The following is a 21,552-nucleotide window of genomic DNA, read 5'->3' on the forward strand; positions in this document are numbered from 1 at the left end:
GATGTGTCGATTCTCTTTAATCGGCACTGCGCGACAATGGGAAGAGAAGAGAATGTCTAAAAGAATAACGTTAGTTTATTTCTTGTTGTAGAAAGAAAAGAGAAGATCATTTACTAACATTATAATCTGGGACACAGAGGACTCTTTTCACGAAAACAATGTTGGAGGTGCAGCAGAATGCCGAGAGTGCGTGGTGAATTGCTTTATATGAATGGTTGATGAGAGGACAGTATGCACAAAGGTTTTTGTACACAACATATGTCAGAGGTATAGGTCTACAACTTGCTGGATTTGACCTGCCGCCTTTCTGGTAAATTGGCGTTATATTTGCAGTCTTCCATTTTGAGTTTAATAGTATTTTATTGTATTTGTTATTTGGCATATATACAATAATATGAACACAAAGGTAACATATACAAATGGATTGGGCCACGAGTAATATCAACATCAGCAAACGGTCCGTCCCGTTCCATTTTTGAGTTATGACCCCTTTCTGAATGAAGATATCTAGCTAGTATATCTATATAAGCGAGAGTGTATGTGCTATTTTTATTATAATTGGCTTAATCTTATCAGGACCACTCACCTTATAAATGGGGTTTGAGGCTGACTAAGAGTTTTTCTATATCGTTTGCACTGATTGAAATGTAAGGCATCCTAGGATTAAATGACTGTTTTCAAGGTGGTGATATTTGATCAGAGTCAAACATATCCTGAAGTTTTATTTTGCAGTAGGAGGCAAGTTTTATTAGGGATTTATTGCTAAACACAGACTGAAATACTTCCTATATGAAAAAATAGAGACAAAGAAATTGAAGAACTTCATTTTTATTTGCTAATTGCTGATTTGCTATTTGTCAATTTCTTATTTGCTAATTGCTGATTTGCTTATTACCAATTGTTAATTGCTTACAGGCTAATTGCCGATTTGCTTATTGCTAATTGCGGATTTGCTTATTGCCAATTGCATATGTGCTAATTTGCTAATTTCCAATTGTTTCTTTGCTATTTGCTTCTTTTAGCCAGTTTTTCTTAACCTGTCAACATGAATTGTATCCTTACTTATATAGTAACGTACATTTTGTATACTCACAGCAGGTAAAACAGTCGGTATTTATCTCATTGGCAGAGCACGAGACTTATAATCTCGAGGTTACAGGTTGGATTCCCGTGGCTGACCAAATAAAATTACTAAAAGACTTTACGATGAGACTTAAAACTGAGGTCCCATGTAAGAAACCTGTACTGGTTCTTCCCAGGAAAGATGGCTTTACGTGTATCGGTGCTGTACACCGGGCACGTTAAAGAACCAGACTGTCTATTCGCAAATGCTAGGCTAAGTTGGCTGGCACGCCTGTATCTAAAAAGGCTTTCTCTCTGTCTGTTCTGGAGGCTTTATCTCACTCTGACCCTCTGGTCAGATCGCTTTGTGTCTGTACTAGTAGAGGATGAATTTCGCAACCTGTGTGGCTGCGTTTTCTCTATGTAAAGCGCCTTTGAACGTGTTTATCGTGAAAAGGGCGCTATATAAATCTGGTATAACAATAATGCTGTACACCTGGAGGGTCTCTAGAATTGGGAGGCTTATCCCTCAAAACCTAAAATAACTAATCCCTTTTGGGGGCGATGGTCATATGAGCAACCAGATTCAACGATAAAAAGTCAATCAGTCGGTATTTATGATGAGTTCAGTATTTTGGCATGTCAAAATAGTGCAAGTTCAGGACAAAACCTACTTATATCTCTTAACCACTACATTGTCGTGCTCATGTAATGTAGAAGATGTATTACTTTTGTTGCACTGATAATTTGAATTCAGTATAAATAAACGCATTACATTGTGATTTTTTAAAGATTTCATTTTCAAATAAGTGTAGAATTCCTAGAATTTATTTCATATAACATAATAGTTTTTAAAATGCTGATTCAAATGGCATACTTACTGTACAGTACAGTATGAAAACTAGCTAATGTATGTTTCTTTTTGTCTAGATCTACCCATATTTCAAAAAGATTAAACTTCATAGAAAGTTTCTATTAGCTGCATGATTTATCAAATGATTTTGTGTAAAACTGAATCCCAGCTAGTGATCATGAAAATGTTGAATGACTGCTAAATTTGTTTTGATGTCATGCATACTATATATAGTTAATATTATTGTAATAATGCTTGAATACTTTGAACGGAAAGACCTTATGTTAATTACGGATCCAATTAGCTCATTTGCATGCACATGTTTTTGATGGAGTTTATTCTGTGTTTATTGACAATGTTTTGGGTTCAAATCCGGAATTTAGACAAGCTCTAAGGGACACAACTGTGGCGAATCGTTACAAAGTCCAAAAGCCGGTCCGAAAATGTTGTCTAGACATCTTTTCCGTTTGAACAGCTTGAAAAAGTTGTCAAAAATAGTATCTACATCATCTGTCAGGTAAATAACTTAGCATATTTGTTCTACGAGCTGGAATGGTGTTATTGTATCTGATGTCTGAAATGTCGCTATTTTCGGAGGGTATGACTTATTACCGAATATGAGTCATATTCGCGAATATGAGATTAAATACCGAATATGAGATATATTTTTTTTATTTGTGAACTTAATTATTTTTTGTTAATATCAAACAATAAAGCATATTAATAAGATATTTCAGGCGAAATTTGGGTGGATTTGAAGCATTTTTAAGGTATTTAATTACAATAATTCATCCGAGCGCTTAGAATCTCATATGTGTGTATGCGGATAATGACCGAATATGAGATGTAAATATTTTTATTATGATCTAAATGAATTATTTTTTATACAAAACTTTTATGTATATTATCATTATATTTCAGGCGAAATTTGGGTTGATTTGAAGCACTAAAATGTATTAATATGAAATAATTCATTCAAGCTGTATCAGTGTCATAAATTCGTGTATTCGTGGTAAAGACCGAATATGAGATTTACTGTTTTAATCTAAGAATTAAATGTTGTTGTTTTTTTTTTTTTTATATCAAACTATAATATATGTTATCATAATATTTCAAGCGAGAATTGGGTTCATTTGAAGAACGAATCAGGTATTTAATTGAAATACTTCACTCCAGAAGCTAGAATTTCATATTCGTGTATGCGCAGCAAAGACCGCATTTGAGAAGTATTCTTTGTATTTATAAATTAAATTATTGTTTAAATAAAAGAAAAACATATTAATAAAATATTTCAGGCAAAATTTGGGTTGATTTGAAGCATTAATACGGTATTTTATTAGAATACTTTACCAGAGCCCTTAGAATCTCATATTCCTGTTTATATATATATATATATATAATGTATTGTTTTTAATACCAAACTGTAATATATATTATCATAATATTTCAGGCGAAATTTGAGTTGGTTTGAAGAACTAATAAAAGTTTTTATTGAGAGTGTTCAGTTATTGCATTTCGCATTTCGAAATTATATATTTCAAGGTATATTTTCTACACACACACACAAAAATTGTTTCAGTCGTTATCAAGTTTATATTCTATAACAATGAAACGATTCCATTGATCGTGGAATTCAGCATTCTGTTCTTTATGCGAAATGCAACATCCAGGCCACACCACGAGGAGGAACTCTCTTCATGGCCCATTACTTTTAATTATTTTAACAATTTTGAAAGTAATAAATAGTTACTTAAAAATGTCATACCTATACATACAAAAGTACGAAAACATAAATTTTCTTTGTAATCAAAAATAACAAAAAAGTGGTTGTTGTTGCTATTAAATGACGCATTGTCTCTGATGCATGAAAATTTTATTTTGTGATGCAAATACATTTCGTCCAGTTCATAATTCCCCGCTCCCCGAATTGCGCGACAGCGTTCAGTACGCTCCGCATCCACAATGTCAGCCAGTAGATTTATAAAATTCGGAATGTCAGTGCGTTTCCAACCAGTAGCTGATTTCAGAATGTGATTTCCCGATTCACAATTATTATTTGTCCACCCGCGTTCAATTTTACCATTATTGCACGGCTCTATTACATAGTGTTTTAGCACTGGCAACAGTTTGTCTGTGAAATACGGCATGAATTTTTTATCTCCACAATTTCCATCATATGTTTCTATTTTTTCTTTAATGCGATCAAGTTTATATTCAAATGTGTCAATGTCTTTCGCGAATGTTAACCCATCTTCGCCATATATCGCATCGGTTAATTGTATTCGTTCTGGTTTTGTATAGCCTACATGATCCTCAAGGTAATTATTTGTGTTTTGATGTCGCGTGCATAACGTATGTGTACTTCCGGGTAGGCAACGTTCGATTGCTACCTTAAAAGATTTTTCCTCGTCCGAGCCTATAACTAAGTTTTTAATTTCATCCATTTGTAAATTGTCTGCTATGTCGTGGAAGAAAGAATAGTACGCTTTTTCAGATGAGTTAGTGTGTATGAAAGTCGGCCCGAAAGTGATAGGATGTTGTTTTGAGCTTTCCCTTTTGACTGACAAATCTTTATATACGGTTGGCGTTACATGAAAATCGCCTAAATTGTACGTTTTATCTACACCGAGCACTGTTCTGCCGGTGCCGCAAAACCGCTTTAACATGTGATTGATACATCATGTGTGGTAACGGCTCTTGTTTTAAAGAAATGTATAGATCTGATAACTTGTGAAGGGTGGCATGTGCGCACGTAACTCTGTTTGAAACCAGTTTTACATTCGTATACACATTGCGGGGGTTGATCTGTTGAATTTTTCTTCTTTTAATCAATATATCTTCTTCCACTTTTCAGTGACTGACAAAACAACTATCTATGTATATATGCAGAAAATAATGAGCAATGTCATTATAACATTTAAAATAAAACGATTCCCCATTGAATACAACTTATCAAAAAAACGGAATACAAGTATCATGTCGGGAATATATATCACTTCATATGTACAAGTCTATATAAGTACCGCGCAGTATTATGGCGTTTTTATTTATTTTGCATTTAATTTATATACTTTGTGTAAGTTTGTTCTTCTCTGGTTTCTAATTTATTCACGAAAGCCGCAAAAACATTAGATCATATTAAAGATGAAGTGTATTTCAATATGATTACGTATTAACGGTGACATATATACGTTGCGTATTGACTTAAATGTCTGCTATTGTTTTGTGAAATATTGTAGACATTCATAATATATCACAACATTTTATGGCACACATTTTGACGGGAAACAGAACTGACGAAATATTTCTTCACATTCTTTTTTCCACTCAGAAGAAAGTTATCCAAGTTGAAAAATAATTGTAAAAATATCACTCGAATGAGCGAATAAGAAGTACAAAAACGATGACATTTGTATTATTTGCGAGGATACCGAATAAATCGTGTTTATTGGGGCCACATAATTGGGACGTGTGCCCGTGCTCAGTTGACACAGTTGGAAACAATTAGCGCAATTCGAACAGCGGAGTTTAATCTGGTTAGTTCAGTTATTATTGGATGTTCTGATTAATTATGTTATATCATTGTCTTAAAGGGATAATTAACACCAATTTATCACTGATTATCAGATTAACAGGGGTTTTTTTTGGCAAAAACTAACAAAAATCCACTTATAGCAAAAAAAGCGTGGCATTTGTTTATCTTTTACTTTATTTACATGGTTGCTGTTTTTTGTGTGTGTGTTTTTTTTTCATATCGTTAAGCTATATACACAGAAAAATGATAAAATTATTTAATGTCTTCAAAGCGCACCATGAAAGAATCTTTTCCCCCTATTTTCACATATGATGTTTAATAGCACAAAAAGATCGGTGTTTGTTTATTATTCCATTTATTTAAATGTTTTGTTTTTTTCTTGAACACAGTAACTGACTCATATATACGATAACTGACCATGACATATCAAGGTTTAAGTTATTAAATGTTTTCAATGCGTGTCATTAAAGAATTTTTTTCGCAATTGAAAATAAAAATATAATAATGCCCGTATACGATATTTGAGCTATATATATATATATATATATATATATATATATATATATATATATATATATATATATAACTGATAATGTATCATTGATACAACTTGAGTGAATTATTTCATATAAATAGCTTATAAAAATGCTTTAATGAATTGACGATTAAGAAATATTACATCTCGGTCTTCGGTCTATTCCGCGCACACGCGAATATGAGATTCTGACTGCTGGAGTGAATTCATTTAGATATCTGAGTGTTTAATTCAATCCAAAATTTGCCTTAAATATTATGATAATACATATTACAGTGTGATGATAAATAATAATTCATTTTATTCATAGATGATATTTTTACAACTTATATTCGGTCTTTACCGCACATACACGAGTATGACATTGATCAATACAGCTTGAGTGAATGATTTAAAATAAATACATTATTAGTGCTTTAAATCAACCCAAATTTCGCCTGATATATAATGATGATATATATTACAGTTTGGTTTAAAAAAAATATTCATAAATACATCTCATAATCGGTCTTTGTTGCGCATACATGAATATGAGATTCTCACTGCTGGAGTGAATTATTTCAATTAAGTACCTTATCCGTTCTTCAAATGAACCCAAATTCCGCCTGAAATATTATGATAATATATATTACAGTTTAATATGAAAAACAATACATTTAATTCATAGATTTAAAAAGTACATCTCATATTCGGTCTTAACCACGCATACACGAATATGACATTGAATCAGCTTGAATGAATTATTTCAAATAAATACATTGTTACTGCGCCAGATCAACCCGAATTTCGCCTGAAATATAATGATAATATATATTACAGTCTGGTATAAAAAAATATTTTAATTTATAAATACAAAGAATACATCTCAAATTCGGTCTTTGCTGCGCATACACGAATATGAGATTCTCACTGCTGGAGTGAATTATTTCATTTAAGTACCTTATCCGTTCTTCAAATGATCCCAAATTTCGCCTGAAATATCATGATAATATATATTACAGTTTAATATGAAAAACAATACATTTAATTCATAGATTTTAAAAGTACATCTCATATTTGGTCTTAACCACGCATAAAGGAATATGACATTGATACAGCTTGAATGAATTATTTCATATTAATACATTTTAGTGCTTCAAATCAACCCAAATTTCGCCTGAACTATAATGATAATATACATAAAAGTTTTGTATAAAAAATAATTCATTTAGATCAAAATAGAAATATTTACATCTCATATTCGGTCATTATCCGCATACACGAATATGAGATTCTTAGCGCTCGGGTGAATTATTGTAATCAAATACCTAAAAAATGCTTCAAATCCACCCAAATTTCGCCTGAAATATCTTATTAATATGTTTTATTGTTTGATATTAACAAAAAATGATTAAGTTCACAAATAAAAAAAATATATCTCATATTCGGTATTTAATCTCATATTCGCGAATATGACTCATATTCGGTAAAAAGTCATACCGATTTTCGGATAGAAACAATTGGAAGGAATTGCAGGTTATCATTTATATATAGCAACAACCACACTTTTTAGCTCACCTGTCACAAAGTGACAAGGTGAGCTTTTGTGATCGTGCGGTGTCCGTCGTCCGTCGTCCGTCCGTGCGTGCGTGCGTGCGTGCGTCCGTCCGTCCGTAAACTTTAGCTTGTGACCACTCTAGAGGTCACATTTTTCATGGGATCTTTATGAAAGTTGGTCAGAATGTTCATCTTGATGATATCTAGGTCAAGTTCGAAACTGGGTCACGTGCCATCAAAAACTAGGTCAGTAGGTCTAAAAATAGAAAAACCTTGTGACCTCTCTAGAGGCCATATATTTCACAAGATCTTCATGAAACTTGGTCAGAATGTTCACCTTGATGATATCTAGGTCAAGTTTGAAACTGGGTCACATGCCATCAAAAACTAGGTCAGTAGGTCTAAAAATAGAAAAACCTTGTGACCTCTCTAGAGGCCATATATTTCACAAGATCTTCATGAAAATTGGTCAGAACATTCACCTTGATAATATCTAGGTAAAGTTCGAACTGGGTCACGTGCCATCAAAAATTAGGTCAGTAGGTCAAATAATAGAAAAACCTTGTGACCTCCCTAGAGGCCATATTTTTCATGGGATCTGTATGAAAGTTGGTCTGAATGTTCATCTTGATGATATCTAGGTCAAGTTCGAAACTGGGTCATGTGCGGTCAAAAACTAGGTCAGTAGGTCTAAAAATAGAAAAACCTTGTGACCTCTCTAGAGGCCATATATTTCATGAGATCTTCATGAAAATTGGTCAGAATGTTCACCTTGATGATATCTAGGTCAAGTTCGAAAGTGGGTCACGTGCCATCAAAAACTAGGTCAGTAGGTCAAATAATAGAAAAACCTTGTGACCTCTCTAAAGGCCATATTTTTCATGGGATCTGTATGAAAATTGGTCTGAATGTTCATCTTGATGATATCTAGGTCAAGTTTGAAAGTGGGTCACGTGCCATCAAAAACTAGGTCAGTAGGTCAAATAATAGAAAAACCTTGTGACCTCTCTAAAGGCCATATTTTTCATGGGATCTGTATGAAAATTGGTCTGAATGTTCATCTTGATGATATCTAGGTCAAGTTCGAAACAGGATCATGTGCGGTCAAAAACTAGGTCATTAGGTCTAAAAATAGAAAAAACTTGTGACCTCTCTAGAGACCATACTTGTGAATGGGTCTCCATAAGAATTGGTCAGAATGTTCACCTTGATGATATCTAGGTCAAGTTTGAAACTGGGTCACGTGCCTTAAAAAACTAGGTCAGTAGGTCAAATAATAAAAAAACCTTGTGACCTCTCTAGAGGCCATACTTTTCATGGGATCTGTATGAAAGTTGGTCTGAATGTTCATCTTGATGATATCTAGGTCAAGTTTGAAACTGGGTCAACTGCGGTCAAAAAATTGGTCAGTAGGTCTAAAATTATTAAAATCTTTTGACCTCTCTAGAGACCGTATATTTCAATGGATCTTCATGAAAATTGGTCAGAATTTTTATCTTGATAATATCTAGGTCAAGTTCAAAATTGGGTCACATGAGCTCAAAAACTAGGTCACTGTGTCAAATAATAGAAAAAAACGACGTCATACCCAAAACTGGGTCATGTGGGAAGAGGTGAGCGATTCAGGACCATCATGGTCCTCTTGTTTTGTTAGTTTTGATTACAAGATGAAAATTATATTTTTGACACTTGTATGTGTATGAATGACAAATCAATTGTGCTTTTGATCTTAAAATTTAGTGATGAAGATTTGTAGGGTGTAAAAGTCATGTGCTAGATTTTGACACGTACATAACACATTTTTCAGGTTTTTGTGCAAAAATTACTGCAGCTAATTGCATTTTTTCTGCAACATGTATTTGATTTATTTAATATGAATTATATATCTACAAAAAAGGAAGATTTCCTTAGTTTCTTTTAGAAAGATTTTGCAGCCATTCTTCAATAAAAAATAAAAATGAATTTTTAGCCCCATTCAAATACATAGTACTTTCACTTTGAAAAACAGTGTATTTTCCAATCTGCACACTTTCCTGTCTTAAAAATCATACAGTATTTAAGATACCCTACATGCAACACAAGAAGCTAGGTTTAAAAAGTGAAAGCAAGCATTCCAATTTTTTGGTGCTCACATTTATTGGAAATCCTGAATCTGGGAAGATTAGATAGAAATATCATTGCTCCAGTCTGAATCAAGTGTTTGCAGGAGTTACCTTTCCTGTGGTTATTGCTGTTGTATGACCAATCTGTCTGATGTTTATCTTTATTTAATTTCCGAGAATAAAGAGACAGATAGACAAACAGACGGACAAATACTTTATCTGTATAAAATACAACTTGACAACGTCTTTTCATTTCCTGTCAAAATAATCGGTTATATACACAGCGGAATTCCTGAGATCTAATCCTAGAACATAAATACATAAGAGTGGGCAGACCAATGCTTGGCGCATACCAACGCTTGGAAAAGTAATTCACCATTAAAAGCTGACACTGCACAGCAAGTACCGTAACTCTGCATTGCTTTTTGCAAGAATTATGTCCCCTTTTGGACTTAGAAAATCATGGGTAGGTCAATATTTCTATTATATAGAGACAAAAAATTCCGATGAGCATCTGCATCCACAAGATGGTGCTCTTGTTTCCTAACTGTGACAGAGGAACTTCCCATAATGTAAAAAAAGTTCTTTTTAGCTCACAAAGTGCTCAAGGTGAGCTTTTGTAATCGCCCTGTGTCCGTCGTTGTCCATCGTCAACAATTTGACTGTTAACACTGTAGAGGTCACAGTTTTGGCCCAGTCTTAATGAAACTTGGTCAGAATATTACCCTCAATAAAATCTTGGACGAGTTCGATATACAGTAGAATTCCGCTATTAAGACCACCCATGGTTCTTTGTAAAACTGGTCTTATTAGCGGTCTGGTCTGATTAGTGGACAAGGCTATACGGGGAAGGTCTGGCAGATAATAACACATTGGAATACAATCAAGACGCAATAATGGCAAACACAGTGTTAAATTTATATATATGTAGCTTTATTTTCTTTAATTTCTTTAGCCTTAAATACTCAAACTGTGTATTAATTAAGGACGCACTTAACTGATAATGATTTGAATTTTGTTCAATTAAAGACCATTACAACAATATCAAACAATTTCAAACTTCATTCTCCGCTGAAATCCCAAACGTATTTACATTAATAATAACAAACAAACACCGTTTAGATCATTAAATCCGTTTTAATCCAGTCAATTCGATCAGCGGGCATTCGTTTAATTACAAACAAATTAATTATTTCAACAATTTCTTATGTTAAAATAGCGATGTAAAACACCAAACATCTTTAAATAACAATTTCAGACAATCAAACAGTTTGATACGTTGTTTTGATAACGTTTAAAAGACTTGTTAGCAATTAACGGATAAATACAAAATGTACACGCTTAACATGTTAACACGATGTCGCACGTGTTAATTCCCGTGGCGATTCGCGGTAACATACAGAAAAATTTGAGTGGTCGTAATTGCGGTGATTAATTAAGTGTGAAAAAATCAAACAGTTCTGAAATTGGTGGTCGCATTAGTGGATTAGCGGTTTGGTCGCATTTTCGGACAAACGACCATTGGTTTTAAGAAGGAAATGTTCTGTTCTTTGCAAAATCGGTCGTATTAGCGGTGCGGTCGTAATTTCGGCGTGGTCGTAAGTAGGAATTTTACTGTATATTAGGTCATCTGGGGTCAGAAACTAGGTCACCTGGTAAAATCAAAGGAAAAGCTTGTTAACACACTAGAGGCCACATTAATGACATTATCTGCATGAAACTTGGTCAGAATCTTAGTCTTGGTCATCTTTAGGTCAAGTTCAAATCTGGATCAGATTGGTTGAAAAACTAGGACACCAGGTCAGAACCAAAGGAAAAGCTAGTTAACACTCCAAGAGGCCACATTTATGACTATATCTTCATGAAACTTGGTCAGAATGTTAATCTAGATGATCTTTAGGTCAGGTTTGAATCTGGGTCATGTGGGGTCAAAAACTAGGTCACCAGGTCAAATCAAAGCAGGGTTGGCAAAAAGACAGGAAATACTCGTATTTCCGGGGACGGTGGGAAATACTGGGGAATACTCTTCAGGCCTTACATTCGTTGTAAATTTGACCCAAAAATTTTGTCATACTAACTTCCGACAAGATTACACTCCTTTCAAATAGTCCAATTATACACTCCAAAATACAGGGGAGGTGTTACTGCTAATTGGTGGATTATTGACAGATTCTATAATGATACAGAATATACAGTATAGCCCCAAGCACTATATTTAACTATCCTATTGCACATGTTTGTTGCAAATAAAGTAACAATACTTTGCTGTAAAATAATTCCCACCATTGTGATTTCACAAAACAGTAAAAGAAATTCATCAGTCAAACCTCTGAGCATTTATTTATTCCGCTTTTCATCCTGTGACAGTTAGCATTAATATGAAGCCCAAAGATTCTGTGTGGAATTTTTATGATATCATGGAATCTGTTGATGGTTCAAAACAAAAAGCAAAGTGTAAAGACTGTGGATGTATTATCAGTGCAAAGAGTGACAGATTAAGGACTCATAGAACTAAATGTGTCAAAGTGCTTCCAAAGCCAGATATTGATATTGACCATGTTAAGTTAAACAAAACTTAGAAATAGACTTGGAGTGCAAAAAGCAGCAAAACTGGTGTTTTGCTTCCACATGTTAAGGTCCAAAGAGGGACTGGACTGGTGATGAAGGAACTTTCATGGTCACCAGGGGTCTGACAGTGGAATATAATATGATTTTTGCCATAGTGTATGTGTGCATGCAAATGCTAGTTATTTAACAGATATTTTGTGGTTTTTTTTTTGTCAAAATAAACTGTTTTTTTGCTGAAAATTTGAGTATTTCCCAGTATTTCCCACTTTTGCAATTTTTAGGAGTATTTCCCGGTACGGGAATTACCGGGAATTACCACCGGTAATTACCGCACCGGTAAATACCATGCCAACCCTGAATCAAAGGAAAGCTAGTTTACACTCTAGAGGCCACATTTATGACCATTATCTTCAAGAAACTTGGTCAGAATGTTAATGTTGATGATCTTTAGGTCAAGTTCAAATCTGGGTCAGGTTGTAGGTCACCAGGTCAAATCAAAGGAAAAGCGTGTTAACACTGTAGGGGCCACACTTATGGCAATATCTGTATGAAACTTGGTCAGAATGTTAATCTTGATTTTCTTTAGGTCAAGTTCGAATCTTGGTATGTGGGTTCAAAAACCAGGTCACCAGGTCAAATCAAAGGAAAATCTAGTTAACACTCTAGAGGCCACATTTATGACAATATCTCGATGAAACTTTGTCAGAATCTTAATCTTGATGATACAACACTCTGGAGGTACTATTTATGACTGTATCTCCATGAAATTTGGTCAGAATGTTAACCTTAATGATCTTTAGGTCAGGTTCAAATCTGGGTCATGTGGAATGTGACTTACTGACCTTCTTTCTTGTTTTAGCTGTGATCGCCTTGTGTCCATCATCACCATTCTGACTGTTAACACTCTAGAGGTCACAATTTTGGCCCAATATTAATGAAACTTGGTCAGAATGTTACCCTTAGTAAAATCTTGGACAAGTTTGATATTGGGTCATCTGGGCTCAAAAACTAGGTCCCCAGATCAGGTCAAAGGAATAGCTTGTTAACACTCTAGAGACCACAATTATGACTATATCCTCATGAAACTTATTCAGAATGCTAATCTTGATAATCTTTAGGACAAATTAGAATCTGGATCATGTGGGGCAATTCAAAGGAAAAGCTAGTTAACACTGTAGAGGCCACTTTTTTTGAAAATATCTCTTTGAAACTTGGTCAGAATGTTAATATTGATGATCTTTAGGCCAAGTTCAAATCCGGGTTAGATGGAGTAAAAAACTAGGTCACCAGGTCAAATCAAAGGAAAAGCTTGTTAACACTCTAGAGGCCACATTTATGACTGTATCTTCATGGAACTTGGTCAGAATGTTAATCTTGATGATCTTTAGGTCATTTTCGAATTTTGATCATGTGGGTAAAAAACTAGGTCACCAGTTCAAATCAAAGAAAAGGCAAGTTAACACTCTAGAGGCCACGTTTATGACTATATCTAAATGAAACTTGGTCAGAAAGTTAATCTTGGTGATCTTTAGATCAGGTTTGAATCTGGGTCTTGTGGGTTAAAAAACTAGGTCACCAGGTCAAATCAAAGGAAAAGCTAGTTAACACTGTAGAGGCCACTTTTTGACAATATCTCTATGAAACTTGGTCAGAATGTTAATATTGATGATCTTTAGGCCAAGTTCAAATCTGGGTCAGATGGAGTAAAAAACTAGGTCACCAGGTCAAATGTAAGGAAAAGCTTGTTAACACTCTAGAGGCCACATTTATGACTGTATCTTCATGGAACTTGGTCAGAATGTTAATCTTGATGATCTTTAGGTCAAGTTCGAATCTTGATCATGTGGGTAAAAAACTAGGTCACCAGTTCAAATCAAAGAAAAGGCTAGTTAACACTCTAGAGGCCACGTTTATGACTATATCTAAATGAAACTTGGTCAGAAAGTTAATCTTGGTGATCTTTAGATCAGGTTTGAATCTGGGTCTTGTGGGGTAAAAAACTAGGTCACCAGGTCAAATCAAAGGAAAAGCTAGTTAACACTCTAGAAGCCACATTTATGACCATATCTTAATGAAACTTGGTCAGAATGTTAATCTGGATGATCTTTAGGTCAGGTTTAAATCTGGGTCAGGCGGGGTCAAAAACTAGGTCACTAGGTAAAATCAAAGGAAAAGCTTGTTAACACTCTTGAAGCCACATTTATGACTTTATCTTCATGAAACTTGGTCAGAATGTTAACATTGATGATCTTTAGATCAAGTTCAATCCGGGTCATGTGGAATGTGACCTACTGACCTACTTTCTTGTTTTTTAAGATACAGCCTTGAAATTTGAATGACATGTACATGTACAATTTTGCACACCGATCTTAAAACTTACTTTCAGTGACCATTAATGTGACTTACAGGTTATTAATGGAAAATGTTGTTAAAATTTAATATTAGAATTTAAGTACATGGCTATAGTATATTGATTACCGGACCTCTCAACTCTATAGTTTGGTTACCCATTCTTTAGCCACTTCCTTTTTGCAAGTAGAATATCTGATGCCAGACTTCTGATGTTCTATATTAATAAGAGAGTGCATGGATTGGTTGCAGTACTGCAAATATCAACTTACATTGAACCCCTTCTCCATTCAATTAAACAGTAACACACCCACTTTCCTATTTGAAGATCCATATTCCATGCAGCTACTACAACTATTCCATTTTCTCAGCAACCATGATATTTTGAAACTCATTACTAAGCTTGTGCAGGTCCCTACCCTGGACATAATCAGACAGACTATGACCATGCACTCACTTTTAATTGTATAGACGAAATTCTGGGTAATGCAGGTAATTTGAGATTTTGACTGTTTATTTATATATTTGGCAGACATAAAAACATTGTCCTACCAATTTGTGTTTTATTGGACTGAAAAATGAAGAGACTGTTCAAAGTAGATTTGGTAACAGGGGTACAAAGTAATAAGAATTTCATTAAACTGTATTAAATAATTGCTACTCTCTTGTTTAAGACACATTTTTGGAAGCTGTGAAGTTGTTAATACATTCACACAATGTATGCAAAGATTAATGACATTATGCAACTGAAAAATTTATATGGAGTTCTTATGTAATGCTCAGGAAATCAAGCTACTTCTTCTTGTTATACCGCCTCGTTAGCCTAGTGGTAGAGCGTCCGCTTTGAGAGCGGGAGGTCCTGGGTTTGATCACTGGCCACGTCATACCAAAGACGTAAAAAATGGTACTTGTAGCTTCCTCACTTGCCGCTCAGCATTAAGAGGATAGTGCTAGGACTGGTCAGCCCGGTGTCAGTATAATGTGACTGGGTGGGATACCATGCCATGTGTCTACGGCATGATATTCCATTGAGGCAGCACTATAAAGTTGGACATAGTGCTCACTGCTACAAGTAGACACCATCGTTAATATGACTGAAAAATTGTTGAAAAAGACGTTAAACCGAACATACACACAGACACTTCTTCTTGTTATTTTTTTCCAGTTCCATTATGCCAGTCACTTTACCTGACAAATTCTATTTACAGGAACTACTCTGATAGACCAGAAGTTCAACAAAGCTCAAAACTGACGGACATTGGAACAAGAAAGATATTCTCAGAGGAACATGATATATTTAGACAGAGTGTGAGACGGTTTTTCGAGGAAGAAGTATTGCCTTATCATTCTGAGTGAGTTTCATTATTAATGCTGGTAATGGTCTTATGGTAAGACAACTGTCCCCGGATAATGTTGACGTTGATTGGCTTAGAAAGCCTCCACTCAGAGGAGGGATTTATCCAGCTGATCTTTCTTTGATGTTATTGTTCTTAAGATATTTCTTACTATTTTCTGTAGATTTTATGCTAATATTTTTACAGTCAAAACTAAATATTAAAAAACACTTGTCTTGTCTTAAATAGATTGAAAATTCAAATGACATGTTTATTAATTGCAGTCATTTACTGTTACTTATATAGAATAAAACTGTTCTTTTCGTGCATTCTTAACATCTGTTTGCAGGTGGGAAAAGAATGGACAAGTGAGCAGAGAGGTGAGTCCGATTCATTAATTACATTTATTTAGGAAACTGCAGTATAACATTTCCATGTTTAAGTACCTCACATTTCCATAATTTTATGAAACTTATTGGTACAAGTTGGACGAGTTTGATTTCATTCACATACATGTAGTTGCACTTAAATTTTTAGTACTGATCTGAAATTCTGAAACATATTACATGTATTTTGGTATTTTCATATTTAGGGTAGTACCTGATAAATGTTACGCATTTGGATATTGTGTTTTAACATTTTCCCACCATTTGACATTACGTTGCCAGTTTGCTTGTATGTGAGTTATCATGATGAAGGCGTTAGATGAAATGTTGAAGCTATAAATAACTCTAGACAAAACTTTGATGTGTTGTTGTTGAAATACCTAACACATTATGGAATATATTTAGTCAGTTCTGTTCCATACTTTCAGTTACATTTCATTAAATTTATGAGTCTAAAATTTATCTGTTGTAAATTGCTAAATGTTCTCTGTGGTATTATTATGCGGCTTCAGTTCCATTTAGTGAGTTAAAATTGTTTCATATTGTAGGTATGGGAGAAAGCTGGTGAGAATGGATTGCTTGGAGTGAACACACCCGCTGAAATTGGTGGTATAGGAGGAGATGTTCTGTCTACAGCTGTTACATGGGAAGAACAGTAAGTGGGGTAGTTTATATTGATTTAGTCTACCTTGATTGTGATCAAATGTAGACCAAACGTAGAAACTTATTTGAACCACTATTGAGTCTGCTTACTGTAAAACCAGTATAAGTATCATATGAGGGTGTGAGTTTGAGCCACTCAGGGTGTGGTCGTGACCCCAGTAGGATTCAAGCCCATGACTCTCAGGTCCACTTCTTTCAAAAGTCAGTACTATGATATGACAAGAGCTGTCGGAGGACAGCAACGCTCGACTATTCAACAGCCTTGTCAATTGAATGAATACAAAAGTTGAAAAGGGGGCATAATTTTGTAAAATGCAAAGTAGAGGTATTGAACCTCTGTACAGCATGTCATATCATGACAGTGAACAAGTGTGTGAAGTTTCAATCCTTTCCAATTTGTGGATACTGAGATACCAGCTTACATACAAAAACTTAACAAAAAACTGCTAAGTCAAAGGGGCATAATTTTGTAAAAATGCCAAGTAGAGTTATGGGACCTTCACAGTGCATGTTAGATCATGACAGTGAACAAGTGTGTGAAGTTTCAATCCATTCCAATTAGTGGATACTGAGATATCAGATTACATACAAAAATTTAACCAAAAACTGCTAAGTCGAAAAAGGGGCATAATTTTGAAAAAAAGAGAGTAGAGTTATGGGACTTGCTTAGTGCATGTCAGATCATGATAGTGAACAAGTATGTGAAGTTTCAATCCATTCCCATTAGTAAGTACTGAGATACCAGCTTACATACAAAACCTTAACCAAAAATTTCTAAGTCGAAAAAGGGGCATAATTTTGTAAAAAAGCAAAATAGAGTTATGGAACATGTGCAATGTAGATCAGTTCATCACAGTGAATAAGTGTGTGAAGTTTCAATCCATTCCCACAAGTGGTTACTGAGTTACCAGCTTACATACAAAACCTTAACCAAAAATTTCTAAGTCGAAAAAGGGGCATAATTTTGTAAAAAAGCAAAACAGAGTTATGGAACCTGTGCAATGTAAGTCAGTTTGTCACAGTGAATAAGTGTGTGAAGTTTCAATCCATTCCCACAAGTGGTTACTGAGATACCAGCTTACATACAAAACCTTAACCAAAATCGGGACGCGGACGCGGACGCAGACGCCGACGCCGACGCCGACGCATGGGCGAGTGCAATAGCTCACTATTCTATGAATAGTCGAGCTAATAAGGCTAGGTCGTGATGCATGACTCCCAGGTTGATCTCCTGACACCTTATCCACTAGATCACCGCTCCCTTTAACTTATTTTAAAGAAGTGTATCAAATGCTTTGAACTTAGCCTTGTTCTCAGTGACTGCTTATGAAAGACATGCCTAAATTAGATTTTATATCATGTGTTTCGTTCCATAAATTTGTCCTTTAATTATGCAGAATGTGGTTATGTCATAGTTTGCATTACATTTCAAACTTTTTTGGGGGTTAGGGGTGGAGAGAATATGTTATTCTGTTTTAATAAAAAAGTAAATATTTCTTATTCAATGAGGTTAGTTGATGAAATTCCCCACCTGAAATGGCTGGAACGTATATTCAATCAAATTAGAAGCAAGTGTCATATTTACCTCAGCAATATCCAGTCTCTGCCTTTACTACTGGAAACAGTAACAATTTTAAGTAAAAATCTCAAACTGAACAGTTCTTTATGTGAGGAAGCCATCCAGCTAGCTTATGGAAAGTTGGTGGTTCTACCCAGGTGCCTACCTATGATGAAATAATGCTATGAGGGGCACCATAGGTCTTTCTCCACCATGAAAAGCTGAAAAGTCACCATATGACCTATAATTGTGTCAGTGTGATGTTAATCCCAACAAAAAAAAAGAACTGAACACAAGGCTGGATATCAGCCACTGCTGGGAAACAAAGGCACACAACTAGCTCTGTAGTCCAACATGCTAACTTTGTGCCACTAAGCTAAACATTCTGAATTTATAAACTAATACTTATATTTATGTGTATATTTTAGGATGTACGCAAACTGTTCAGGTCCAGGGTTCGCTTTACACTCGGATATAGTAATGCCATACATTAGTCACTATGGAACAAAGGAACAAATAGAGAAGTTTATACCAGCCATGACAGCGGGAAAATGTATAGGTGCCATAGCCATGACAGAACCAGGGGCTGGAAGGTGATCTCCCTTGATAGATTATGAAGAAGCATTTTAAGCAAGGTTTATTGTGCATGAATTGTATTTATAGAAGAACATTTAACAAAAATCATGCACAGTGCAAAAAATTTAAAGAAAACTTTGCTGGGAAAACTGAAATATATTTTTTGTTGCATATAACTTGTTGATCCGGAGAAGGGGGAGACATGCCTTTGCCATCCGTCTGTCCGTCTGCATTAAGCTTGTCCGGCTTTCACAGGTCAAACTGCTGGCTGGATTTCGACGAAACATCACAGGAGTGATCAGTACCAACCCTAGTTGTGCATATCGCTGACACATTCCACTTTGCTGCACAAAATTGCCACCAGAGCTAAAAAAAGAAAAATCTTGTCTGGCTTTCACAGGTCAAACTGCTGGCTGAATTTTGACGAAACTTCACAGGAGTGATCAGTACCAACCCTAGTTGCGCATATTGCTGGCTCTTTCCGCTTAGAAGCACAAAATGGCCACCAGAGCTAAGAATAGAAAATCTTGTCCGGCTTTCACCGGTCAAACTGCTGGACAGATTTTGATGAAACTTCACAGGAGTGATCAGTACCAAGCCTAGTTATGCATAACGCTGACCGTCCATCGTCATCAACAATTTGATTGTTAACACACTAGAGGTCACAATTTTGGCCCAATCTTAAGGAAACTTGATCAGAATGTTACTCTCAATAAAATCTTGGATGAGTTTGATATTGGGTCATCTGGGGTCTGAAACTAGGTCACCAGGTCAAATCAAAGGAAAAGGTTGTTAACACTGTAGAGGTCACAATTTTGGCCCAATATTAATGAAACTTGGTCAGAATGGACCCTCAATAAAATCTTGGACGAGTTCAATATTGGGTCAACTGGGTTCAAAAACTAGGTCACCAGGTCAGATCAAAGGAAAAGCTTGTTAACACTGTAGAGGCCACATTTATGACTGTACCTTCATGAAACCTGGTCAGAATGTTAATCTTGATGATCTCAAGGTCCAGTTTGAATCTGGGTCATGTAAGATCAAAAACTAGGTCACCAGGTCAAATCAAAGGAAAAGCTAGTTAACACTGTAGAGGCCACATTTATGACCATATCTTAATGAAACTTGGTCAGAATGTTAATCTTGATTATTTATAGGTCACCTTCAGATCTGGGTCAGGTGGGTTAAAAAACTAGGTCACTTGGTCAGATCATAGGAAAAGCTTGTTTACACTCCAGAGGCCACATTTATGACTGTATCTTAATGATACTTGGTCAGAAAGTTAATCTTGATGATCTTCAGGTCAAGTTCGAATCTGGATCATATAGGATCAAAAACTAGGTGACCGGGTCAAATCAGAGGTAAAGCTTGTTAACACTCTGGAGGCCACATTTATGACCATATCTTAATGAAACTTGGTCAGAATGTTAATCTTGATGATTTATAGGTCACGTTCAAATCTAGGTCAGGTGGGTTAAAAAACTAGGTCACTTGGTCAGATCATAGGAAAAGCTTGTTTACACTCTAGAGGCCACATTTATGACTGTATCTTAATGAAACTTGGCCAGAATGTTAATCTTGATGATCTTTAGGTCAAGTTCGAATCTGGGTCATGTGGGATCAAAAACTAGGTCACCAGGTCAAATCAAAGGAAAAGCTAGTTAACACTGTAGAGGCCACATTTATGACCATATCCTAATGAAACTTGGTCAGAATGTTAATCTTGATGATCTTTAGGTCAATAGGTCAGGTGAGCAATACAGGGCCTTCATGGCCCTCTTGTTTTGACAAAAACACCTAGTTTTCATTGAAAGTAACTGCCATAGCAAAGAGATACTGTTAAGTCGTGTAATTAATAGGGCATACAATTTCATGGTTTTAGGGGGAAAAATGCTATTTCACAGGAATATGCATTTTAGTATGATTTGTATTGAAGATAAAATTAATGAAAGTTTTAAATTTTTATATTCTTTTAATATAAGTAAATCTTCAAAAGTGGCATCTTTCACACATTAGATCATTGTGTTGATATTCTATTTTATTACATGTTTTTCAGTGAATTACCGGAATATTAGTTTGAAATATATCTGGTATTTTCACAGTAAAAATATTGAATATATTTTTCACTGGTAAAAAAACTATAAAATGGGTATTTTCATCAAAACATGAAATGAAAAGAAAATTTGTTTGTTTTACAAGTAAGATCAAAATATCTTTCACTCATGAACACCATATCTTACATTTTTACTCGTGGCTATTTCACTCTTGAAAATATTACATCTGGTGTTCACTTGTGAAAGATATTTCCGTCTTACACTGCAACAAACAAATGAGCTTGGCATGAGAAAACCACCATAGTGGCTTTGCGACCAGCATGGATCCAGACCAGCCTGCGCATCCACACAGTCTGGTCAGGATCCATACTGTTCGCTTTCAAAGTCTATTGCAATTAGAGAAACCGTCGGCAGACAGCATGGATCCTAATCAGACTGCGT

At 35.1% G+C, this 21,552-nt stretch overlaps 1 protein-coding gene across 1 annotated transcript in view; it reads left to right on the plus strand.

The window, feature by feature from the left end:
* Window positions 1–2,280: 2,280 nt before the first annotated feature.
* Window positions 2,281–21,552, plus strand: part of LOC123559484 (long-chain specific acyl-CoA dehydrogenase, mitochondrial-like) — a 31,933-nt gene continuing 12,661 nt past the window's right edge. The window contains exons 1-5 of the mRNA XM_045351344.2: window positions 2,281–2,432; window positions 15,749–15,892; window positions 16,224–16,254; window positions 16,809–16,915; window positions 18,910–19,074. Of these exons, the coding sequence (XP_045207279.2) occupies window positions 2,359–2,432; window positions 15,749–15,892; window positions 16,224–16,254; window positions 16,809–16,915; window positions 18,910–19,074 (521 nt within the window). The 5' untranslated portion in view covers window positions 2,281–2,358. The remainder of the gene's footprint in view (window positions 2,433–15,748; window positions 15,893–16,223; window positions 16,255–16,808; window positions 16,916–18,909; window positions 19,075–21,552) is intronic.

This window comes from Mercenaria mercenaria, chromosome 10 (genome assembly GCF_021730395.1).
Source record: "Mercenaria mercenaria strain notata chromosome 10, MADL_Memer_1, whole genome shotgun sequence".
NCBI lineage: Eukaryota > Metazoa > Mollusca > Bivalvia > Venerida > Veneridae > Mercenaria > Mercenaria mercenaria.